Source organism: Strix aluco, chromosome 11, assembly GCF_031877795.1.
Source record: "Strix aluco isolate bStrAlu1 chromosome 11, bStrAlu1.hap1, whole genome shotgun sequence".
Lineage (NCBI taxonomy): Eukaryota > Metazoa > Chordata > Aves > Strigiformes > Strigidae > Strix > Strix aluco.
Window position 1 is genome coordinate 2402334 of NC_133941.1, and position 26073 is coordinate 2428406.

Below are 26073 nucleotides of genomic sequence, written 5' to 3' on the forward strand. Positions count from 1 at the left end.
AAACACAGGCTCTGTGGAAAATTAGCTTTGACATAAAGCATCCATACAAAGAACAATACTCAGTGACAAACTGACCATAAAAAAAAGCTTTATTAACCCTTTTGCACCAGCAGTTCTTCAGTTCTCCATTGCCAGCAATGGAGTTCCAGCCAAGTGATCCAATTTTCGGCCCCAAGAGGTTAGCACTTTACATTCACTTACAAAGCTGAGTGAGGTACATTTTCAGAAGTAAAAAGATTTGGTTGCAAGTCCCACAAAAAGATGGAGTGTTCCTTGGCCATTTTAATAGATTAAGAACTGGTATGGTCCTTGAGAACAGAATAATGCAGGCATTGGGAGCTCGAGGTGTCTCAGCTTCCAGGGAGAGCATGGGGAGCACTGGAGCAAGCCCCAGTAGTCCCTTCAGCATGATTCCTCCTCAACCTTTCCACCTCTCAGGAGCAGACTCCGTGCTGCACTCACAGCCACCAGGTAGGAGATCTCATCTACCAATTAGTTTGGTTTGGAAACCCAACCTGAGAGGGTGAGGAGATTCCCTGGACATAAGCTGTAAACTCAGGATGAGAGGAACAGAGAGACCTCGACGCTCAGTTAAGCTAAAGATAGAAAAATAAAACTGGTTCAACCAGAGGATATAATACTGCCTACAAATCAGGATCTGAAGTTGAATGTAACCTGTATGCTTTTTTTTCTCCCCAAGTCTTCAACCAAAAAAAAGCATTTGTCTGGACACATACAAAGTTCAAAAGGCACAGGAAGTAAAAGGATTTCTGAATGACCTCATGTGAATTCAACATCAGTATAACTGTAAAATAAATAAATATGTGCAAGATTAGAAAGATTACGTTCTCCTGCATGACATATTTTGTAAAAAAAATACACATACGTGCATACACACACACACCTCATTGAGAATAGAAAACAGTACATACACCCTTTTATCAAACTCCTATACATAATTTTATAGGCATTCAGTACATCACCATAAGAAACATTTAAATTACTACCTTAAAATGTAACCAAAGGTGGTTTTTTTTTTTCCTATACAACCCTATACTTATTTAAGTGTCTGCAATCCAGATAAGTACAGTACATACAACCTCTCTGCCCGCCCCCAAGAGAAACTGGAGTTTTTCAGTGGGGCAAATCTTCCTATGTAACAATTCTCTTCCCCTCATAAAATACTCTGACAACTGCATATTCTGTAAACCAGCCGGAAGCTCCAAGTGCATGTGATACTCTGGGATATCAATAAAGAACAAGCGTTAACAGTGTTCAATTGGGGAAAAAAAAAAAAAAGAAAGAAAAACCAACCCAAAATAAAAAGGTAGTGGCCAGTTTACAGGTAACTTGGCAGCAGTTTATAGATGAGATAAAATCAAGGTGCTTAAATTTATGTGACAGTCAACATTCCTCCCAAAAAAGGGAACACAAAAGATAAAACAAAACCTCTCTCAGATGCTGTTGGACTCTTAGCTAATCACTTACAGTGAGTACAGTTCTATTGCAGTTTTCTTTTTCAAGTTTTGCTGGAAGAATTCAGCAAAGTATTTGGGATGCAGGAGCAAGGAAAAGGAGAAACTCAACATGAGCTACAAACTGATTCACAGCTAAGTTAACATTTAGAATCTAGCTTTCTAAAACAAAGATTTTAGAGCATCTCATTTTCATGGCATAGGACATTAATTTTGTTACATGTGACACTCTATACCAGTTTTCTGCCAAAACATAGGGGCCGAAACAACTATTTTTTGTGTGTGGAAAACACTTGCAAATTTTAGCTCTTAATTCCTTGATGCCACTGGCTCCAGCAGGAGACCAACGGAAGGAAAGTTTTAACTGTCATAGGCAGGATTATAAATTTGTACTCGTTAGCTGTAGAATACTTGCTTTCCTGTGAAAACAGTAAATATTACCTCAGTTTGAAGTTTAATACAGTACTTCTCCCTGAAACAACACTGTACAGCAGTCTGCCTCAGTCTCTCCAACCACCTGGCAGACAGGGTATCTTACACAGGCACATCAAGTGGAATTTACATTTTTTAAGAAAATCTTTCAGCTGCAACTGCCCTTATCAAATTGCAAAGAGTGCAACCATAATCCAGTACTCCTAGTTTTCATATTTTCCTTGGAAAAAGACCCAACAGTTATCTCACTCTGTCAAGACATGATTGCCCAATTTGTTTTCAAGTCACCGTTTTTAGTAATGGTCATTCCAGATCCTGTAGGTTTATTGTGCTTCCAGTGAACTGAGAGTTATCAGAACCTGCATCATCTTCAGTGGAATTGTGCGGTTCCTGTTAAAGCAAACAGACAGCATGAAGAGTTCAGTACTTTCACCTCTAGATGCTTTTAACGCTTATCAGTAAGGTTACCTTGACATTTATCCAACACCAGAGAAATGCTTTGAATGGTTTGGAGGAAACACAAAGCTTTCCTAGTTTGAGGACCCACTCAAACAGTGCTACTACAGTTTTCCTTTGGAACACTTCAGATGAGCATTACTAATGGAGATAAATTTAAAATCACTATTTGCTTTTTCTCTATTAACTTTCTATTGTGGCCAACCATCCTAGTACTGTTCTTGCATTTCTAGGTTTATCACAGTGAGGTGCTCCTCTCAAATACAAAAGTTTTAGTCTCTATCCAGGAGAAGCACACTTGGTAAGAATAACTGCACTGCCGAGTTTATCAAAACCAAACCCACATGGGTCAAGTAGAAAATGTGATTTATGTACATGCTAATCATTCACTGCTGCTCGGTCCTCGCCTGCTCCTACTCACTCACATGCAGTTTACCAGAACAGCAGATGACAAAATGTTTACACAAGAAGCTGTATGAAGCTTTCTGCATTCAACCAACACTGACACTCAGTAGTTAACAAGGGCAAGTAGTGAAACAAAGCCTGTAGAAGCAAGCAGGCTTTTTAATCCAACTGCCAGTCCCATAGAGACACCGCTCTGAAATCCAGGCTCACGATTTTCCCACTTCCCACCCATCCTGTAGCCTGTCACATATAAATTCTGATACTCTTTCTTGACCCACTTAATATCTTCAGGATGGGCTCAGGAAAACAAGGATGGGGCAGTTCAGTAATAAATGAGTAACATTTAGTTATTCATTACTCTGTAACAGAGGAAGAAAAACAACCACCTATGATGTGTCAAAGGTTGGTAACATACACAAGATAAACTTTGCAGTGCAGCTCTCTGCTTACTACTACTTGTACATGAAATTAAACTCCCAATGGAAAATGTATTTTCATTAGGCAAAACAATCTGTCTTCACTTCCAAACCAGGCAATAAAACCTAAGGGCTCTGACATGCTCTACCTGAAGTATGTGAACAGGTAAATCCACTGTAAGCTGAGAATGTGACGAGGAGGACTGAGAGCTCAGCTGAAAGGGCAAATCTCCCTCTCCCGGGGAATCATCCTGTGAATGCAGAAACATGATGCAATTACAAGACCCCCCAAGCATCTCAGAACAATATGGCAGATTTCACTCAGCCTCACAGTCATAAAAAAAATCTGATCAAGCTACTGCACTGTACTAGTAAGGCCTAGATCCACAAAGATACGTGGAAGGCTAACCACCACTTAAATCTGAAACTAGCTCAGTGTACAACCTATTATCATAATCAACTTGGAAAATTGGCAAGATCTGAAAAGGAAGGAATGGTTCATCTTCCAACAAACGTAACACTCAGAAAGATGCAACAAGTTTCATCATGTTGTGTGAAGCTGATACTTAACGCAGAAGTTACAAACGTTTACACCCATCAGAAAATGAGAGAGATGGAGAACTCTGCTCATAGCTTCCTTCCTACCACATGTTGTTAGAAATAACATGGAACGAACTTACCCTCTCTCTGGATACTACAGACACGCACCTGGCCAAAATATGACCTGCCATGTTCCACTAATGAGCCCACATCGACTACTAGGTATTTTTAGAAAAAATCTTAAGCTTTATTTCAACAGTTTAGAGAAATAAGTTTAGGCTGAAACTTCATTTGGCAGGAATCTTTTCTTGTCCATCTCATTTACCTTGTAAATGAGAGAGGTGGAGTAATGGAAGAATTTGGTGGGGTGTCAACAAAGAAAAAGACTGGAGGAAAAAGTCATACTCCTGTAAACCCCTAAGTTAATGCATGTTAGTAATCCTTTCCTTTTGCAAGAAAAATTACCCCATACTTTGCAACAGGAATGTAGCATCTGTTTTGCTGCTGTCCTAACTGCCTGTCCAAACTAGGAAATTCCTAAGCCCTTGAAGGACCACAACTCTCACATGAAAAAATGGAAGTTTGCTAAAACTCTTAGTTCCACCACGGCGTTTCCTGCATCAAGTGTATCCAGCCTAAGAATCTGAACAGGACGTTCCCTACAGTTACAGTGCCCACATGTTCCAGGCTGGACGGAATATGAGTACTGAACCAAATAAAAACATCTTGCCCATTTCTACAATGCATCTGTTTGGGCCCCCAGCAGTTCTATGATTGAACCAGCTCTGTTTTCAGGTATTTCGAGATCTCTCTACAGCCTGTTTCACACACTTTCCAGAAAAGTGCTTCCTGCAGGCACTTGCCCTAACGGACATGGTACATGCTGCAGATCTCAAAATCCCATCTAGGGGCAGCACTACCTGAGTTCACCGATACTCAGATTCTTCCATAAACGTGTCAGTTTGGGTAACAGAGAAGATGAGCATGTTCTCCCTCCTCAGCTCGTACCTGAAGAAGCTGAATTTGCACATACTGGGCTCCAGTGGCGGGGTCCCTTATCGTCAGCCCTCCATTTGGCAGAACTATGTTGCCACCCAGTCGACTGCCAGGAGCAGAGGATGAAAAGGTGGTAGGACTTACTTTACCACCCTTGCTTTTCCTCTGACCAGAGCCAGATGCCCCTAGAAGAGAGCAATTTAAGTGTTTAGATGGTCAGAAGCAATTTGCCGAAGTTTCCTGTTAGTATTTTTCAATTTCATGCAGTTATTTATACAGCAAACGCCTGGAAGACTGCAATATAATTAAGCACCATCTAATAACTGCTAAAAGACCAGACAGCAATCAGCTGATGAACTCCAACTGCTGACTAAGCATCTTTTTACATGAATACCATTAAAATCACATCACAAACTGCTAAGCTTAGGGCTCACCCCTGTGGTAGCCCAGAAATATCAGCCTATTTGTAGAGTTATAGAAAGGAACTAGGAAGCAGAACTGCATTTTCTATTTTTAATTTTGCAACTCATTTCCTGAGAAGTGATATACATCATTTTTCCAAACTGTAAAAAGAGCATAGTGAAGATCATCCATTTCCAGAAAGATTTCAAGGGCTGTTAGGTAGAATGGGCTACAGAAGTACAACTACCACAACCTGAAGCATTTTTCAGTTTAGAACAAGACAAACCAGCTGCTTTCATCACAAGCTGAAAACCAAAAATCTAACCAAAATAAATGTAAGGATACAAACCTGTCAGCTGTTCCAGGTTTCTGTTTTGATTTTTAAGTGTATAGTAAACAGAAGGCTTGGATAACTTATTTTTAAACACTGAACTTCCCTCTAGAGTGTTCATTCAACTTAGTTAAGCCAATTAGAAATACAAGACCCTTTAGACCACTTTGAGAAGCACAGAGTAGCATTAAGGCAACAATTGGTGAAAAGTAGACTGCTGGGAGTCTTGGGTAGGAACAGAAACAGGAATTTTCTGAGGTCGTTTTAAGAGACGTGCGGATTAAGTGCAATCACCTTTTTAAACTGAAGTCCAAAGTCACGTTTGATGACACATGCACATGTTTGGTAATACAAGCACACTCAGAACTAGCTTCAAAAAGCAGTTATCCTTCTGTGATGATTCACTGAACCAGAGAGAATTTATGCAGGTATGCCTTTTACAAATACAGAAACATGACAGTGCTCTGTTCAAAACTAGTCTCTTAACTCACCTTAAAAATAATCACCTTGATTTTCAGAGGTGGAAGGTCTAAGAGGCAGCAAGGAAGAACTAAACTATATATATACACATGTATGATATTCCACCCCAGTCCCAAGGGCAGACAGAGCTCAAACACCTGAGCTTGTGCAAGATCTAGCGAGCCACGGAGCACGGCTTGATCTGACAAGGTAACGGTGTATATTCACATCAGACAGCTTTGAGCCAAACTACAGTTTGAGAGGACACATCTTAAATCATGACCTAAACCTCACCCTACACAAGAACTCTCTCCAAGGCTGAAATCTAAGAGAGGTTTGAGTATTTCTAGATAACTAAGAAATAAATTCATTAATACTGCACAGACACGAAGTGAAACACAGAAGCAAAACAAATCCAGCTGATGTTTTTGTTGTCTGTACTGAGCAGAAGAGAACCCACTAAGACGACCAAAAGCATAAACAACAGAAAGCAAAGTGACCTGAATTTTTTTTGTTTTAATAAGAAAATAAAAAGCAGATGAAGAGATGGAGGGATAGTGTCTTGTTAACAATCATGAAACATATGGTGCAGATTTCTTTGTAAACTTCCTGTGAATTTGATATCCCACAGAATGTGATTATCCCCAGTAACAGATGGTACACCACATGCATAATTATTTTAACTAGCAATAAACCGAATGGTGTATTTAAGAATGTACTCAGATACCTGCTCTCATTTCACCGCGAAAACCCCTTAATAATTATTTAGTAAATTTAACAAAATTAATTGCTTCTCACCTGTACTGCTCCCATTCCCTTTTTGTTTTCTTTTCTTGGCTAGCTGAATGGCTCTGTAGTCTGTTCTCGCAGACCCACTGCTCTCCTAGTAAAAAAAAAAAAGTCAAGAGATGCAAAGTTTTTTGAATGCAAGAACAAACCAAGACAATGAACACAGACTAATGAGTTCTCAGTTGCAGTTATCTTTTACACCGAAAACACTGAATTCTAGTTTCCCGTGCTCTTCTGATTAGTTTCAATAAATTCCTTGTATGTACTTAATATCTGGAGTTCAACACAAAAAGAAGTTAGCTCCACGTTTATAGGTTTTCAGATTTTAACAGCGCAAACTTTTACTTTGTAATGTATATATAAAGAGTTATGTCTGCAGTAACACAGTAAAGCAGAAAGGGGAGAGTACTTAAAACAGGAATGAGGACTGAGATGAAAATGTTCCCGTTACTCTCCCAGCCCAAACCTCTCCCTGGAACGAAATGCACAAGACATATCATATATTCTGGGGTATTCTTGTAAATTCTGTTTTATTCTCAGACAGGTGGCCATTTATTTTTTAATCCCTTATTTTGAAAGGTTCTCCTTTAACTCTCCCCACCAGAATTCCAGTATTTAAGAGAACTTACCACCATACCGAATCTGTGTGTTCTGACAACACATTATTCAACCTATCATCCTTCATCAAAAAAAGCCAAAATGTATCATCTGCAAAATCTGAGAGAAAGGTCTCCCTATAAGATACAAATAGCAATGGATATCCCCAAAGTCAGGGTGTCTCAGCCATCTAGGGGCAAAATGAATATAGTTACTGCATACCAAAAACGAACTGCCAGTCACTGTCCCAAGATCCATTTCTTTCTGTGCACTGTAGCTCCCTGGAGGGTTGGAGAAGACAAACTGCGTCACGACTTTGCTGCCCTCTTGTTGACCAACAACATCCGAGCTAGGAAGCAAATTCCGTTCAACTTTAGTTGGTGTTAGTAACTCGGGCACGTTGGTGCTGCCGAGGCTACTAGAAGGGGTCAAAGTGGCCGTGTCGATTGTTAAATTATTGCTGGACGTCAAACCGTGCACATCTTGACTGGAATTCCTCACCGACAAGGATGCTAGAGAACCCAAGGCTTCTGCATTGACAGTCTGTACATCATCCAAATTTAAAGTGCTTTGCTGTAGAACTGTTGCGCTGGTTCCCAGCAAGAGAGAACTGTCCAGGCTCTGCGGCATATCGCTGCTCGCCACCAGTATCAAGGGATCGACTGCCTGGCTTAGAGAATTGTTACTGCCAGGCAGGTTTCCTCCGAGCGTGGAGCCCACCGAAGCAACATCGATCGTGACAATTCCAGAGTTCACTAGCGCCATGTCTGTTGCGATTCCAGAATTGTTACTAGAGACGTTGGAGAACAGGGATACGAGGTCGATGTTGCTGAGATCGCTCTGTCCTGGACTAGTGAGTTCACTGCTGGGTGTGAGGGAGCTGGTTGCTTCGAGTTGAGTTAGGAGATCTGGAAGAGAAGGGTTTAGTTAGAAGACATGACCTTTCATCACACAACGGGGAGGAAAAATAGAAATGATCAAAGGAGGGAGCTTAAAACTCTAGATTCTCAGCCTACTAAAACACTTCCCAACTTCCTGAAAGTAGATTTAAGGAAAAGAAGCTTACTGAAATAAGGTCAGTATTACGAGAAATTTCAATTACAAAAGCACTTGCCAAAAGATAACACTAAGGCAGTCCAGACTAAGCCAGGTTGTAGCAGAGTGGAAAAAGGAGTGCAAAAAGAAGTGGTTTTAGTCCCTGCTCATATTTTACAGATGGCACGGAAAAGGACAAGCTCTACTTCATTCAGAAAAGCTTCAATTTCTCGCAGTTTCACACAGGTCAAGCTCAAGTCTCACTTTCTGACACCCAGTTCCCACTGAAAGTTTTAAGGGAGGAAAACCAACCCCAGTCTTCGTGAAGATTCTGCCATTCATATCGATGGGGCTTGGATTTCAACATCAGTAAATACACATTTTTCCTTAATAAAACATTTAGTTTTTCCATTGCACCCTCCCATAGTTTGAAATAAATACTTTACCTGGGCTGAAGTTATGCTGTTTGACCATGTGTGTCTTCATACTGTGTTTGGAAGTGAACAACTTATTACAGCTCGATACAGGGCAACGAGTCTTTAACGAGTCCACATCCTGAAGATGTTTTTTGGAGTGAATATACAGACTACTTCGTGCGGAAAATTTTGCACAACAGCCTGGAAGAAGATATACAAGGCTTTAAAGTTTGATCTAATTTCAGTTTGATGTTCGTATTTAGCATCTTAACAAATCAAGAGTAGCTCTGCAGAACTCTATCTGCTATTTTGCAGTGCCTGTGCATACATTCAGAAGAAAGCCAAATATACATTTCCTTGTTTTCCATCAATGTCATCTCAGTGGGTAGGATAGTTCAACAACCTGTTTCTGACAACAAGAAACTCTTAAATCATTCAGTGTAATGCACAACTCTTCCCCGCTATGGCATCTTAAATGTAAACTCTTCATGATGACTGCTGGCAAAACCTTTAAAAGGAGCAACAATCACTAAGTGGAGCTGCTTTACTTCATGAAGCAGAATATTCCAGATCAGACCCAAAATCTTTGTTCCTGGAGCGCTGCTGAAGTGATAGAGATAGTGCTAAGAAACCCAGGGAGCATCAGCGGAGCTCCTGTGTGACCACAGGAGATGCCATTCCCACGGCCATCCACCACCCCAGCCCCAGAGACCACCACAGCACAACCACCAAACGCTCGAGATGACACATCACCACAGCCAAACGTGACCTTGAAGATGCTGGACTGGACCACTTTTCATTACTTCTGATAAATCAAGTGAAAAAGCTGAGCTACAGAAACTGAGTATCAGAAGTAGGATTTTCCAGAATAAAGTAATCTTGTTCATCACAAAGGCAAAAAAAAAAAAAAAAAATCAAGCTAGAGCATGAACCAACGTTTTCTCCACAATCTATGAATTTGAGAATGACCACTCATTCAGTTACAATGTCTTCTGCTTAGTCTTCTCTCTTCAAACTGTTAGAAGACTCACTCTAAATTGCTCCAATCCTGTAACAAGCTTGCGGTTGGGGAAAGACACACAATCTTTAGGCAATATACACACTAATTACCACATATAATATTTGAACAATACCTTCTACAGGACACTCAAAGGGTTTTGTGCCAAGGTGAGTTATACTGTGGCCTTTCAAGTGTTCTGCTCTTGTGAAGGACTTCCCACAGCCTTCAACGGGGCACATAAACCTCCTGTCATCTTCATGTTTCCTACAAGGGGAGGAAATTGCCATTGGCATGTTTAAATCCACTGCTGCTTAAGTACTGGAAGAAAAACAAATAAACAAGCAAACAGCAAGTAACTTAGGACAGTATAATCAGAAAAGGCTACCTTTTATGCCTCAGCAGCTTGGACATACTGGTGAAAGACCAGCCACAACCTTCAAAGTCACAGATAAAAGGCCTTTCACCTTAAGCAAAGAAAGGTTATGTTAATAATCTAATACGGAAATATACACTGCTACTAAAAAATCTCAAAAGCTGCTTAAATGGAATTAATTTAGGACAAGAAGACTCAACCAACCCCTCCTAAAATTCACTGCAGAGTACTGTGAAGCCCCCTTCCCCCTCGTAAAAGCCTTTAACTCAAGGCCACTGCATCCTCCCCTCTGCACCAGGGAGCACAGGTAATTATCAACACATCTCATATGCATCTGAGCCATCCTGAAGGTGCTTCAATAACCAATAATAGCACTAATCAAAACAGAAACGCTGGAGCAGGGGAGGAATGTGAGGAGTTTCCCCACCCGCCCTCCCCCAGGAGGAAGAAGTGGCAGGACTGGCCGCACCCCCCATTCCCTGCCCCCTGCGGGGAAGGAGATAGAGAGATCAGGAACAAAACTGAGCCCGGGAAGAAGGGAGGGGTGGAGGAAGGTGTTTTTAAGATGTGGTAATGCTTCTCACTGTCCTATTCTGTTAGTCTTTTGTTAGTCTTTGAATTAAAGTGATGTTCTTTTTCTTCCCCTCCCTGTCCTTATCTCAATTCCCCAGCCTTTTGCTTTATTTTTCTCTTTCCCATTCCTGAGGGGGAAGGGGTGACTGAACAACTGCACAGTGCTCAGTTGCCCTCTGGGCTCAAACGACGACAACGTTTTGAACATCTATGAACTTGGGAATAGACCTGGGATCATTTTTGTGAACAGAGTTTGCATGCCAAAAGCCACAGCTTTGCATGGCCACAGCTACTTCATATCTGGTCAGTTCATTCAGCAGACTGCTACCCCGCAGGAGGCCAAGAATCAAATGTTTTCACTGATTCCAAAGAACTCACGTCACCCTTGCTCATGACTTTCAGTTTTTACAGCAAACTGAAGTCCACCCCACACACATTATCTTCCATGTACTTCCCCAGGAACAAGTCACCCTCATGAATACCTGTGTGACTCCTCATGTGGATTTTCAGTCGGCAGGCTTTGTCATACTGCTTGTTACAGCCAGGGAACGAACAGGAGAACTGCTCTTGCTCTCTGAAGTGGGCTCGATTATGGGAGAATAACGCACTCACTGTGATAAACGTTCTCTCGCAGCCTGGGGAGAGAAGGGAAACAGAATACAAAGCTGAATCCGGGAAACTGAGGTTTTTCCCTCCCCACTTTTAGCGAGGGACCTTCATGATCCTTTTTCCAACATATCTGGAGTTTGTGATCTTATTTCCAAGGTACGATATCCTGGCATGCAGAATAACCAAACAGGGCCATCCTAAACTACATTACTCCCAGGGATTGCAACTAGAATCACAGAATCATCTTGGTTGGAAAAGCCCTTGTAGATCCTCCAGTCCAACCATGAACCTCACGCTGACCGTTCCCAACTCCACCAGATCCCTCAGCGCTGGGTCAACCCGACTCTTCAACCCCTCCAGGGATGGGGACTCCCCCCCTGCCCTGGGCAGCCCATTCCAACGCCCAACAACCCCTTCTGCAAAGAAATCCTTCCTAAGAGCCAGTCTGACCCTGCCCTGGCGCAGCTTGAGGCCATTCCCTCTTGTCCTGGCACTTGTTACTGATTTAGCCAAGGCGGGCAGCCCAGTTTAAGACTTTCGCTGTGACTTCGGGCGTTTCACCATGCCAGCTCAAACCCACACGTAAGGTGACCAATCTCTCGATATCCTCCAGCTCCCAAACTCTCGATATCTGAGGGGCCTGGAGCCACGGCCTTGACACTCAGAGAAGGGGTGACACGAAAGGGAAAAGAGGGGCAGCGGGGAGGAAAAGCACTGCACGGCAGGGATCCCATCCTCACCCAGGCGAGCTGCTTGGGGGTTTTTGATTTATTTTTTTTTCTGGAAAGGGAGGGAACCAAGCCCCAGAGGCCCGGCGGCGCCTTACCGGGGAAGTCGCAGCGGTAGGGCCGCTCGGGCTCCAGGTGGCTGCGGCGGCGGTGGGCGGCGAGGCGGGCGGCGCTGGGGAAGCGCTGCCCGCACGCCTCGCACTTGTGCGCCGCCTCCTGCTCGTGGGCGCGGCTGTGGGCCCGCAGGTTGTAGACGGTGGTGAAGCGCTTGGCGCAGCCCGGCGCCGCGCAGGCGAAAGGCCGCAGCTTGTCGTGCGAGTGCAGGTGCCGCCGGAGCTTGTAGGCCGTGGCAAAAGACCAGGCGCAGCCCGGTACCGGGCAGCCGAAGGGCCGCGCCGCCGCCGCCGCGCTCCCCCGGCCGTCCTCGCCGCCGCCGTGCGCCGAGAGGCGGTGCAGCCGCAGCTGCTGCTTGCGGGGAAAGGCCTCGCCGCAGCGCGGCTCCGGGCAGGGGAAGGCCGGTGGCGAGCGCGGCCGCGGCCCACCCGGCGGCTCGGCGGGGCTGGCGGCGGGCGGCGGCGGCGGAGGAGGAGGAGGCGGCGGCGGCGGGGCGGGCGGCGCGGAGCCCGCGGCCTGCTCGGCGCCGGGCCCCAGCGTCAGGACGCCGTTCTCGATGCGCACCACCAGGCTCTGGTTGTTGATGGTGATGGTCCCCGAGAAGGAGCCGTCCTCCGCGCCATCGCCGTCGGCGGGCAGCGGCGGCGGCGGCGGGGGAGGAGGAGGAGGTGGCGGTGGTGGCGGCGGCGCTGAGCCGGGGGCCTCCTCCGGCGGCTCGGCGGGCGGCGGGCCGGGCTGGGGGCGCCCCGCTTCGCCGCCGCCCGGGCCGGCCTCGGCCGCGCCGCGCACCACGTTGAAGACGAGCAGGAGCCCGTCGTTGTCGGGCGCGGGGCCCCCCGCCGGCGGCGCGCAGGGGCCGGGCGCCGGGTTGGCGCCGGGCTCCGGCTTCTCCTCCACCAGCAGCACCGGGAAGCTCACGTAGAGGCCCGACGCGGCGGTGCTGGAGGCGGAGGCGGCCGGCGGCTCCCAGGCGGGCGGCGGGCGGCGCGGGGCGGCGGGCGGCGCGGCGGGGCCGCCATGTTGGGCGCCGGGCCGGGCCCGGGCCGCCTCCGCGGCGGGCAGCCCCTGCGTTTCCATCTTGGGGGTCCCTGTAGCAGCGGCTGAAACCGGAGCCGCGGGGCGGGGCCGGCGCGGGCCGGCGGGGAAACACGGAGCGCGGAATCACGGAGCGGCGCGGGAGGCGCCGCCGAAACGCGGAGCACGGAGTTACGGAACGGGCCCCCGCGCGCCCAACACTTCCATTCCCCCGCCGGGCCGCTCGCCCCGATCGGCTTCTCCTCGCCTCGGGAGGGCCGCCCCGGTGGCTGTCGTGCGCTAGCTCGTACCTTCAGCGCTAGCGGCTGGCCGAAGTGGCCCAGTTAGAATTATTTCAGGATTTGGGGATTCTTCAGCTACCTGTTAATAGTGAGGAGGAAGCTGCGCCAGAGCAGAGCAATCCTAAACTCACAACTACCTTTGGAGAGTTGCAGTAGGGAAATAGAATCACAGAATCATCTGGGTTGGAAAAGCCCTTGAAGCTCCTCCAGTCCAACCATGAACCTCACCCTGACCGTTCCCAACTCCACCAGATCCCTCAGCGCTGGGTCAACCCGACTCTTCAACCCCTCCAGGGATGGGGACTCCCCCCCTGCCCTGGGCAGCCCATTCCAACACCCAACAACCCCTTCTGCAAAGAAATCCTTCCTAAGAGCCAGTCTGACCCTGCCCTGGCACAGCTTGAGGCCATTCCCTCTTGCCCTATACTTTAGCAAAAGAGCCCGCCAGCCTTCAGCGGGAGTATGAAAACAGCATTAGGAACCAGCTGTGAGCGATGCAGAGTTCCTGCTCAAAGTGTGGCCCGGCCACTTCACCACCACAGCCAGACCCGAGGGAATGTGGAACCAGTTGAAGGAGGGCACTAAGGAGTCCTGCGCAGCAGGGGCAGGCTGCAAAGGAGGGAGGGAAAAAGGACAAACACAGACTAAAAGAGACTGAGGGTAGGAAAGAGGCTCCGAAATGACATATTATTGCTGAAGTCAGTTGAACCTATGCAAAAAAAAATTCTATACAATCAGTTAATGCGTAAAAACCTTCTGCGTCATTTTTTTTTTTTTTCATTCTTGGGCAGAGCTTTTTTTGAGAGAACATTCGGCTGCCTTCTGGCTGCCTAATACTTACAGAAAAGGGAAAATTGTCCTGTATTTGCCATGGAAATGACACCAGTCCCCTCCTGCTGTGGGACCGATGAGCAGTCCCAGCAGATGGTGCTGTGATCATTCCACTGCTCAAATTATTTCTCCTTCCCACTGAACAATTTAGCATCAAATCTCCAGCAGCAAGGACAAGGACGAGAGCTTGCCAGGCACACTCAGCTCCAGGGAAGCTGGTACTTCTTGCCCTAGAGCTGTCGGTACACCCAGAGCTCCACTGTGGACCTTTCACAGCCAGAGTGTGAAGTCCCTGGGTGCTCAAGCTCAGCCTCCTCTGAAAGCCCCATTACCTCGCTGCTGAGTGGCCCGATCCTGGCTGCCCCTAGCCCTCCTGAACTCCCTATGGAGGTCTTTGCAGTACCTGCCTTCACGTTCCTAGGAAAAGAAAGCTCTGCCCGGGCATTTATAGCTTAATACATAGATGCATCCCTGGTTGAAGGATGTCAGACCTGAAGGAGAAAAGGAAAAAAAAAATATCAAGCCACAAATTGCTTATGTTTGCCACAGCATGGAGAAATTCAACAGGACCCTAACTAGGAAAGCTAACAGCTCTTATGTCACAAGCTTTATATATTTATACATTTAAAAACCACTGTGTAATTACAGACACAAGTATCCTGCATGAATTATCCTTTGTCACCAAGCTCTTTCCTCTATCTGCAACCAGGCACAAGTTTTTTGGGTCAAGTGTCTGCTTTTTGAGGAAAGCATTAAGCTACTAAGATTCATAGGAAGGGTGCCTGTGAATCTTGCCTGGGGCAAGCTTGAGACTTCACTACAGAAATTCAGTACCTCTACACCCATTGCCTGGATCTGATCTGATGCAACCCCTGCAGATGCACGGCTTGAAGACTGCTCTCCCTGTATTGGGTTTGTCCAGCAGTGAGGTCAGCTACCTAAAAATGTCATCAGCATCCCCACAGAACAACGGCCCATTCACAGTCCCAGCTTCTCTGCAAACAAGTAGAGAACAGATAAGATGAGGCTCAGCAGAGCTCAGAAAGGGAACGTTCACGCTGGGCTTGTTTGTGGTTTCTGTATGCTGGAAACCACCTGCTATTTCATTCCAGCCCCCAAAGTCAGCTCACATTTGTTAAGTGCTTTAGACACGCAGTTAAAAGGCCAGAGTAGATTGAAATGTACACACATAGCTTTGTAAACTACATCATTAAAATAAACAGCAGTGAATAGTCATAAATATGACCAACTGCTCATCAGTTCACTGCCTTTCTGTCACCTATTTCGCTTTACTCATGCTACCTCATTAATAAAGACTTTGTGATCTGAACTTCAACTGGTAGCTCTTCTATAGCACTCATACATTTGGGTTCTATATCTCCCTACACTTAGCCCAGAGTTACAAACTTCCAAGGACTTGAGTGGCATTAAACATGAGTATACTTGCAGGGTTAATGTCCTCTGGTCAATAAAGCTACAAGGATGAAAATAAGGTTCGTTTTTTTTGTCTGGGATAAAGGTGAGCATGCTGGCAGGTACCCCAGTACTAAACAATACAAAGGTGAAGAATTCATAATAAATATTTCTTCAACATTTTGTCTTTGGTGGATTTTCAACTCAGAATTAACATGAATCTATGGAGCAGCTCTACATTCGTTAGTATAGAAAAGCCAGTGTTTTTTCTGGTTGTTCTTGACAGAACAGTACCCTAGTGCTTTTGGGCTACAAAGACTAGAGTGGTTTTGTACAATACCAAGATACTAACTTTGGACCCAGTCCAGCGTGGTTATTAATAATAGGTAATGTGTAACATATGTCAAAGCAAAGGCTGTCAAATCTGGCTGACAACTACTCGCATCTCAATCGTATAACTTGGCAATGTGGGCATTTTTTCCATAATATAAAGCAATTCTGATCAACTGCAGATTGCACTTCACAGAAGGTTCAGTTACAAGCAGATGTCAGACTCTCACTATTCATCTGGAGACATACACAGTACGTGAATGGAGTAAAGAACTGATTTGTGATCCAAAATAAATGCTTTCCTTGGCACCAGAGGCAGTACAGAGTGGCAGAGTGTGCTCACCTGGCAAGTACCACAGGGTCTAAGAGTTGTGCAGTTTCTTGAGACCCCACAGTCCTGAGGACTGCAGCTCATCACACCTCACCTGCAGCAGCCAACACAGATTTACCTGTCTAATCCCCTTCCCTTCCAAGGGGTAACCGGTGCCCAGGAGACAGAGACAGGCCAGATCAAGTGCAATACCATGTCCATGCTGGGGGGATTGCTGAGGCTCTGTGCTCATGTCTGAACGAGGCCCAGAGGCAAGGGCCACGCTTTGCATGAGACATGATAGCTAAGAATCATTTTTGTACACACACACACGTATATATAGATACATAAAATATGTTTCTGTAAATATATACGTACATATCTCAATATGTACGTGTATAGGGGCTTCAGAATAAGCCTCAATTTTTGGTTCAGCATCACAATTGATCAGAACAAAATATTTCTGACTTACTGATCACACAAATATAATAGTAGGTTCATGTGCAAAATATGCATTCTTTCAGTTGCATCTAGGCACACTGGGTACTGTGCCTTCCTAACTCTTCCCGGGAAGAAGGGAGACCAAAAAGACCTTTCTATCTCTATTGTACTTTATAATCAACTTCTGTGTGAAGGAAGCCCACACTGTCTTTGGTGCTTTAGTTTGTTTCACATCAATTGTGTTTTAGTTCAGAAGTAAAGTCTACGTGATCATTTTGTTATAGTGCTCCACTAATCGCATCACTCACATCCAAATGGGTGAGTAGCCCATGTTTTTTCATTAAAAAGCAGCAGCCAGCACTAAGGATCTAGATTTTTCTGGAGGTTTCCATTCATTGAGAAGCTGCTCAAGTGCAATGAGCTTTTACAAAAGAACAAGCTCATCACTGTGAGGCAGCAAATTACACACATCAGATTCAGCAGAATGGCACCATCTCAGACTGATGCAGAATTTGGCTCACGCTAATTTATCTTGAGTTGTTCTACATTTTCCTGGCCTTGCTCGAAGATGTTTGGAAATGATCTACTACTTACTGCCCTTAGGCTTTTCCACCCACTTACGACTGCATTCTGTTCCTGCTTGGGGTAAAAAATCTGGGGTGAAAGTTTCAGGGAAAAACATGCAGGCTCGCTGCGCTTAACCAGTTTATCTGTCACTTTCTCTTGCAATCACCAAATGCTTTTATGGCAATGTAGAAAAGCTCGAGTCTAGCACATGTGATATCAGTACATCCTCCACCAGCTGAAGAACAAGTTTGTTTACACACCCACATGTTTGGCTACTAGATTTCATGGCTCTTTGCTGATAGCAGCAGACTCTGAATTAGAATGAAGAGTTCCAATTTCCATTCCACACTTGATCCACCAGATCTAAGAGTCTCCTTAGCTTATGAATTATCAGGAATAAGTGGATTTTTTTTTTTTCCATTTAATTTTCAGGGACGAAATTCCAGTTCTTTTCCTTACAATGAATAGTTTCTTTTGCAAACATTGTTCCAAATATGTTAGTGAAAAGACTGTTTCTGACACCAGTGGACCTGGCACAGACAGATACAGATTTGCCCCCATTAACAAGCTACAGGGGGAAAAAAGAACTCATAAGGAAGAGACATTTGGAAATCTTTTATCATCTGGCCAGAGAGCAAAGTAGGGTATCAAGGAAGCAACTTCAAATGTATCTGCAAGGTCAACGTTGCACTCGGAATACCATTAATGTTTCATGGCCTGCTCCAAGATGTTCTCGTCCACCACCTTGTGAGGGAGAGTCACCTTCAACGTGGAATTCTCTTTCATTGCTTGGCAGATGGTTTCATAAGCATAGTCATTACCTGACCAGCAGCGTCTGGCAACCTGTCAGACCAGAATATCAATGGGAGTAAAAATCCTAAAGCTCTCTTCCCACATCCATCTTACAATATTTGCGCAAACACTGGCATCCAATTTCATGACAATTCTCTCACTAAAAATAATTGTGCACTCCATCCCAGCTCTGTAAAACTAGTACTTGCTTTAGATAACATTATCATTTAAGCAATCGATGCTTTTGTAGTGAGATACACATTTAAAAAGGAAAACGTCACTCAATGCGTTTTCAAAATATGAAATCAAGGAGCCAAATTCTCTGCCAGCATGTAAGGATGAAACTCCATGGCCAGCCAGGGAACTGGTAAACCCCTCTTTCAACAGCAAAGCTCTGCATTTTGATCTATGTACAAGCAAGATTCCCCAGAAAAAGTCAAGATTTGGCACAAAAGAAATATGTCCTTCCCTCTACTGAATGCCTTACAAATCTCTATTATGAATTGCAAATCATTATCTGAAATATTCAGACTAGAAAGTGTTCAAGAAAGAAAATACTTAGGTTTCAATTTAGCAAAATATTTAAACATATGATTGATGTAAGTCTAATAAGTTCCCAGGATCATAGCAATAACAGCTAGAAATGAGCTTTCAGGTCAACAACTCAATTTCCCTGCCACTCACCTATGATTACTCCTGGCAGTATATTTTCAAGGGTACACTCCAGTTTCTTTCCAGTCTTGTATATAATATGGGTAGCATTCTCAGATTGTCCTTTTTTCAACATGTGTGTGGAGGAGTGGGGCTTTTGCTTGCAATAAAGCAGAGCAGCAAAAGATTTATTGGGTTTTTAATAGGCTGTCTCTGATACACAGCTCTTGTTAAGGGTTTGTCTTTATTATTCTAATCTACAAATTAATATAATTGTCCTCCTCCTTCTTCCTTAATAGTTTACTACTGTGTTATTTCAGATCTGGGACAGCAAATACATGCAAATTGTTCCTCCTCCTCTTCTACTCCCAGTCATGCCAGGTCTTATGGGGAGAAAAAAAAAAATGTTTAGGTCTAAGGCAAGAAGGAATTCTGCAGTTCTCTTGAGAAGTAAACCGGAACAAATCATGCCAGCATTGGCAAGGAGCTCCCTCAATACATCAGGTCCTTGTGAGGTTACATGGCTGAAATGCAGCAGGTCTTGTCCTTTAATTAGACTGTGCATCACTATGTCCTGTTGATTTGGTTCCCTGCAAGTACTGAATCAAAACCTCTCAGCCACTTCGGAGATGGGATCCTAGTCTTAAACCCAGACAGGATCTGGACACTAATGGAATGCAAAAACTCTAACGGTAGCAAGGACTGGGTGAGCTGGCACTTAAATGACAAGCCTGTCAAGATACCTAGATTGAGAAGTTAGGAATAAACAAGACTAAAGTTCATATAGTTGTCAATTGTATTATGCAGGCAAATAACAATGCCAACATGTCTAACAAAATTATAGTAAGTATGCTTCCCTTTCTGCTGGGAATTTACTGGGCTCCAATTGGAAATTACTGGGCTCCAATATGTTGTAAAGTCAGAAGGGGTGGTCCCGACACTTTACAGTAAGTTCCTTACCCAAGGATTACTCAGCCTCTTTTATTGACTTAAAGTCTTTTGAACTTGGTTAGGGGGAAAAAAAACAAAGAGACAAAACAACTCACTGACTCTAGTGGAATCAGGCTCATATCCACCTGTATTAGGAGGAGTGAAGAGAACAAGTCACTTGGCCCATTAGCACTATTCCTGGGATACAAAAAGCCAGATCCTAAAAACACCTGCCTGAGTGCTCATACTCCCCATTCAGGAGCACTGGAACACAAGTACCTAAATAAACATAGTCCTGGAGGCAGGAAAATATTAAAGTAAACATGTATAATGAGTTTTGCTTACACCATTGGAAACATCCCAGCTGAGCATCATCTTAGCCCGTTCTTCAGCTTCCTTGGACCCATCCAAAACCAGGCCAAATCCCCCATTGATCACTTCACCCCTAGAAAAAGTAAACGTAAGAGAATTATATCTGATTCAAAGCCATCCCACAAAATTCACAGGAGTTAGTTTGTTCAGTTGCACTGCAGGAATAAGGATGAGAACATCGAAATTGTGCTGATTAACAGATATTATCAGTGACCTTTATATGTACAATTAAAAAAAGGGAATTTAGGAGGGAAAAGGCCTAGTTTCCTGACCTGTAGCAAACCTATTTCACCTTTCTTGTAATGCCCAGCTAGTCAGTCGCTGCTCCAAGCAGGAGTGCCAAAAACTAAGCTTGTGCTGCATCTCCTGAAGACTGCAGTCCACACTGACTCTAGAAACAAGAAAGGTTAGCACTTCTGACAGTCTGGAGAGTTACCTATCTCCGGGTATTTTTAAAGGTTAAACTGTTCATCTTTGCTGCACCAGAGCCTGCCATACAGATAGGATCGTGAGGAGGACTGTGTACTTATTGAAGCAGACAGATGGATCTATTTATATTCTCTTGGGACAAACGAGAGAGCAGAAGTATTTTATTAAAAAAGTGTTAACCACCACTTAATGCACATCTGCCTCGATCATTTCAAAAACAGTCATTCATTTTGTATGAGATACATAGATGTTTAAAGACATCGGTGCCAACTTTTCAGGAAGCAGACTTATTGGCAGAAGAACAACAGAAATATGTTAAAACTCACAGATTATAGTTGGGAGATATACCAGTCTGGTTTTAAAAGGACAAGGGAAAACACATAGAGCAAAACAAATTGTCTGACTTCAGAGTCTGGCCTGCTCAAGTTCCTGTTTTGTTGCATATGGTGAATAGTGGTGAATGCAGTAGAATAATTAATTATTTGTTGCTGTAAATCTATGAGTTCTGGCATTGTAATTCAGCATCAGCAATACCTGAGGGACAGGGCATGTCATACAGCACACGGTATGAGAGACTACTGATGGACACCCCGGAGGCAGGATTTTGTCCTCTGTGTTTTGTAGTTAACATAATGAGTAAGTTCACAACATTTACATGTAACAACAGCAGACATACCCATGAATCAGACAGGAGTTAGGTGTCTTCCAATCCAGGAAGGAATTGTTTCTTACTGTATATTTTCCAGCAGTAACTTAAGCTTCTCAGGAAATGGGGAAACAAGGCTATGTTGGAGCCCCACAGACCTGACGTCTACTTCCTGAAACTAGAACTCACCCTTTCTCATTTTCAATGCAATGTTGTTACTTAGCATGATGTTAATTCCCTTTCACTGGTTATATATACCTGTGTGCTAAGTAGGACCCTATCACATAGCTGAGCAAGGAACTTAGAGCTCCAGATCACCATCACAGTACCACTCTGTGAATTCCCTCTGCTTTGCCATTATTAGATGTATCATTATTACAAATACATTTTCTGTTGAAAGGCACGATTTTCTTGAAACTGACAGTTCTCACAGCACAATGGCAGTGAATGAATCAGTTTAACAGGACAATTTGAAAGAAAGCCATGTTTCAATTGAGATGGTCGAATATTGTAAGCTCTGACTCTTCAAAATAAAATGTTCCTTTTTTGACTGACCCTGTCAACACTTTCCAGCCTGGAATTTAATTCCCAGGATCTTGTTACTGTGTAAAATCTTTCACAAGTTCTGCTCTTAGCCTTATTTTGGGATGAAAACAAACATCCAAAGATCTGCATTTCTTGCAAATTCTACTTTTTTGAATAGCTCATGTTGTTACAGTCTTCTCCAAAAGAGGGGATCTGACTGGATGACAACATTACAAATGTAATTATATCAAGACCATACTCTGCTGCTTCTGTGTACAGAGACCAAATTAGCACTATTCTTTACTGTCAAAGTACCAAGCTAGAGTACACTTATGAACATCAGTGGTGCCATTGCCATGTAACTGGGATCACAGTATGAACACACCTCAAAACAGCCTACTGGCAATATCAGACAATTAAAAAAAAAAAAAAAAAATCAGACCTCTGGACCAGTGCTTTATAAAGATATTCTATATGGGAAGATGATGTTCTTTCAGTGGCAAAGATCCCCTCTGTGTCCAGCATCCCAAAGAGCATCCTTTGAAGCTTAGGCATGAACAGTGAGCATCTGATCTCACTAGCACTCCATAAATTTAGAGGCTCGCCATCGATTTCCACAGAGATACTCCAGTGTACATCAGACTCACTCATCAGAATCTGTCCTATTGTCTGAAAAATCGCTCATAAATTAAATGCCAATGTTTGTTAGGATGGATTTTCTAGCAAAACCTCTCACTTTTAACAGGGAGCTCTCTGCCTTCATTAACATCGGATCACATTTTCAGGTAATTAAAGAAACATGTGGCATTTTGACCTAAACTACCTCCTATAATTTCCAGATGTCTCCTCCTAACATGATCAAAGAAAACAAGGCCTCTCTCACAATCAAGATGCCACACTGTCAACAGTGCAGTTCGATTCCTAAATTGCTTCTGCCTTTTTGTTACTACAGGTTGCTCAGGCTCTGTGCTAATATACATTCTCCTGCAAATAAACAGGCAGCAAGAAATGAATAACATTCATTTGCTGTAATTATAGTCAAGACTATGTTAATCTTAAGTCTCTCAAACAGCACATGTGATGCAGATTCTAGCTAAATAAATATTAATCCTCCTTTTTCTGTTTGTCCCACAAGGCTACAGCACAGAAAAATCAAAGCAGGTGAAAGGCACTTCTCTAGTCTCACAGGGAAGATGGGGCAGATCTGTCAGCACTTCCAGGCAAGCCCAGCCTCTGCAGGCAGGACTGGTAGCTGAACACAGTGCAACTGCCATTTCTGAACTCCCCAAACAGAAACTTGCCAATGACAACTTGATTTCTCTCTAATCACATGCATATCTGTTTATAAATAAACTTCCACATGTACTTTCTAAATCAGCTGATGACAAGAAGACTTCCAGGCACATGGAGATTTATTTATTGCAAGGTCAGCTGAATTTTTAGCTCTCTAGAGAAAAGGAAAACCAGGCTCCTAAAACCTAAAGGTATCTATCTCTTCCAGGCAAAGAAAGTAATTTGTTGTGGTCGGGGTTTGTTTTGCTTCTTTTACCACCTTTAAATGATTTCTCTCTTTCTCCTTAGAAGGCAAAGGGGTGCAGCACTTTAACTAGCCAGGGTGGTGCCGTGATTAGTTAAGCCGAGCAGAACCACCTGTCGTGCCGTGGCTTTCGGGGGCTCTCCAGACCATGACATCTAATGACACAACATTGTTACCACATCTGAGTCTCAGCATGGCGGCTTATTAAGGCTCATGCAGAGACAGGCCTAATTTTCAGGCTCCGCATTCTTCACTGAAGCACAGTAATTTAATCACAGAGGGCTATGACTGCTCCCGAGAACAAGGTGAGCAGATACTGTTCCACAATGACAAGCCACTAAGCAGCCATAGGAAATGTGAAAAAGGATAACCAAACCCTGTTTTTCCATTGATATTTTGATTTTGGTGAATAGCCACACACTAATTTTCTGGTGCATTACATAAATGACAGCACCTCTGCTCTGCCTTGGGGAAAAGCTGCTTTCTAATGATTTCTCCACTTAAGAAACAACCAAATATAACTGAAATTGCAGTGTGGTCAGTGCCAGTTTTCCAGAAGCAAGGGCTGTCTTACCATTCAGCCAATCTCTCTTTGAATTGCTCAGAGGGGGTTAGAAACGTGCAGGAGGGATTAGCCTTCCAGAGGCCAGAGAGATAGGGAATATGATCATTTGTATCCTTTGAATTAAACAGTATGATGCACAGAACATTCACAGCATAAGAAATTATTTTAGCAATTCTAATAATTATAATTATCATAAAAATATTCCAAATATTTTGCACAACATGTAGTAGAAAGTTGTTTTCTTGTATTTCATAAGCAGGTGTTTTAAAAGGTTAAATTCAGCTAAGGCAATTCAGAGAGAACTAGTCTGCTGCTATCTCTGGTGTCTAAGACTGAGATGACCAGAGTAAGAAGATATTCTGGTATGTATTTTCCATTTGGAGTTACGGACGTTGTGAATAAAATCCTGGCCATGGTTGTTGTTATCACTGAAATCAGTAAAGGCAAATTTTCACTCCATGTGTCTGAGACCTCAGAAAGTTTTCTTATCCCATTGTTCCATTTTGCTCTCATGTCCCTTCTATTCAGTGGTTACTTCACTGAAATCAAAGGAATTAGAGTACAGGAGAGGGAATTCTCCATCAGACTTGAAGCGATGTTGTCTAGATTCATCTCATCTGGATGAATAACAATTAAGTATCAGCAAATGTCTCTGAGGATAACATCTGCTACAAGTTCTTTGTCTTGCTGTTCTTGGCATATTCCAGAGCTGGATGGAACAGGGAAGTGGGAGGGTTCACTACAGTGTTTAATAGAGGGTTGTGCCCCCTTTGACTGGTGACACCACCAAATGAAGACATGACTGTAGATGGGAGAGGCTTTGCTGGACTATGCTGGAAAGGACAAACCAGAACTAAAGCCTCTGCAGTGTGGCCAGGCTCTCTTTTCCCTACACCTCGGCCAATTCAGAGAAACCTTTTAGCGACATATGAAGGAGATCAGTTTTCCCCTCCATATATAATATTTCTTTCATTCTGCTTCTCAGTTTAGGCATTTCTCTTAGTTCTGCATCTTTAGTGAAGGAGGTGTTTAATCCAGTCCTTACTTGGCTGTGGTCTTTTATCCTACTGGGCACAAGCAAGGGGAGAAAGACCTGGGGGTTTACTGGCACCTGAGCTGTTTTGTATCAATAACCCCTCGTTGCACTTTAGCACATGAGCATTTATATTGGGGTCCTAAGGTCACAGATTTAAATACAGCTTAAGGGGAAACCTAAACATAATCCATCCACTAACACTCTGGCTGTGCATGTGTGAACACAACTTTGGAAGCAGGATCTGTTCAAAAAGACCACAGCACACTGCCCTTGTTTGGCAAATTAAGTTCTTCAAACTGTGCTATGGCCAATGTCCAAAACACTTTTTCTAGACATATGGGCATTAATTAAAAAAAAATACAACACTATACTTTACCTTATAATATGTCCTTCCAGCCCTTGTTTCCAAACCCATCCTTCCCACGTACACGACATTGTACTACTCCAGTAATACACACATCTTTTCTGCAATTCCCCTCCTGTCTCTCCTCCCCACACACATACACAGCAGTGCTAACAGGATTCAGAGTCCAGCTTTAGAAACATAGATAAGTTCTTACCAGCCAACTCCACCACCGTTGTGCAGCGCGACCCAGGTTGCTCCTCTGAACGCATCTCCTACAAAGTTTTGTACTGCCATGTCTAGGAGGAGAGGAAAGGCATTACGGATCTGACATGCTGCCCTCATTATTCTGTTGTGCTGCTGCTTACTCCTTCCACTGACACCTTGATTATGGCTGTGTGAAGGCAGTGTTGGAGGCAGGGTTTACTCACAGCTTCTCTCACAGATATACGCTGAACATTTCAATCTTGGGAGGAATGGACAAGAGAGATTTTCCTCCCACTCTTTGCCCCTACACTGGAAGAAGCAAATGGCAGTTTCACACTGTGGCTTGTGAGGACTCTGGTGCTTTCTGCATTTGTGATCCAACTCAAGCAGTTGAAGGACATACCAACTCCTCAGCTAGGAGATACCTCCTCAGGGTGGAGAGAAATACAATCCTCTCCTTTGGGATGCCTGGGTCATGGAAGAACGGGCTGGACACATCCATGTGGAGGATTTCAAAATGGGGAAGAAACCTGGAAAACTACACAGCTTGCAGTTCTCAGAAGCGTGAAGTATTTTCAGATCAGACTGCAGAGTTAATTCAGCCCTGTGCAGAAAGCCAGACTAAAGCTAAGGAGTTTTATTTTGGGAACACAGCAGGGATAAAACTGATATTGGCCTGATTCTCT

At 43.9% G+C, this 26073-nt stretch overlaps 2 protein-coding genes across 4 annotated transcripts in view; both read right to left on the bottom strand.

Moving 5' to 3' along the window:
* Positions 1 to 71: 71 nt before the first annotated feature.
* ZXDC (ZXD family zinc finger C) lies at positions 72 to 17809 on the bottom strand. Of its 2 annotated transcripts, XM_074835638.1 has the most exons (11): positions 12131 to 17809; positions 11178 to 11330; positions 10135 to 10213; positions 9883 to 10013; positions 8780 to 8950; positions 7521 to 8206; positions 6711 to 6795; positions 4733 to 4905; positions 3334 to 3435; positions 2196 to 2297; positions 72 to 805 (listed from the first exon to the last, which is right to left on the bottom strand). In XM_074835638.1, exons 1-10 carry the CDS (start codon positions 13221 to 13223, stop codon positions 2211 to 2213), a joined length of 2760 nt encoding a protein of 919 aa, XP_074691739.1. In that variant the 5' UTR covers positions 13224 to 17809; the 3' UTR covers positions 72 to 805; positions 2196 to 2210. The 2 variants fall into 2 exon arrangements, with proteins under 2 accessions (XP_074691739.1, XP_074691738.1); XM_074835637.1 differs by having other exon boundaries at positions 72 to 2297.
* Positions 17810 to 17954: 145 nt separating this feature from the next.
* UROC1 (urocanate hydratase 1) overlaps positions 17955 to 26073 on the bottom strand; it is a 44026-nt gene continuing 35907 nt past the window's right edge. Inside the window, exons 18-20 of one of the 2 annotated variants that reach the window (XM_074835639.1) lie at positions 25398 to 25479; positions 20073 to 20172; positions 17955 to 18197 (exon numbers count right to left, since the gene is read on the bottom strand). In XM_074835639.1, coding sequence (XP_074691740.1) covers positions 18057 to 18197; positions 20073 to 20172; positions 25398 to 25479 — 323 coding nt within the window. In that variant the 3' untranslated portion in view covers positions 17955 to 18056. The remainder of the gene's footprint in view (positions 18198 to 20072; positions 20173 to 25397; positions 25480 to 26073) is intronic. The other variant, XR_012624653.1, reaches the window with a different exon arrangement.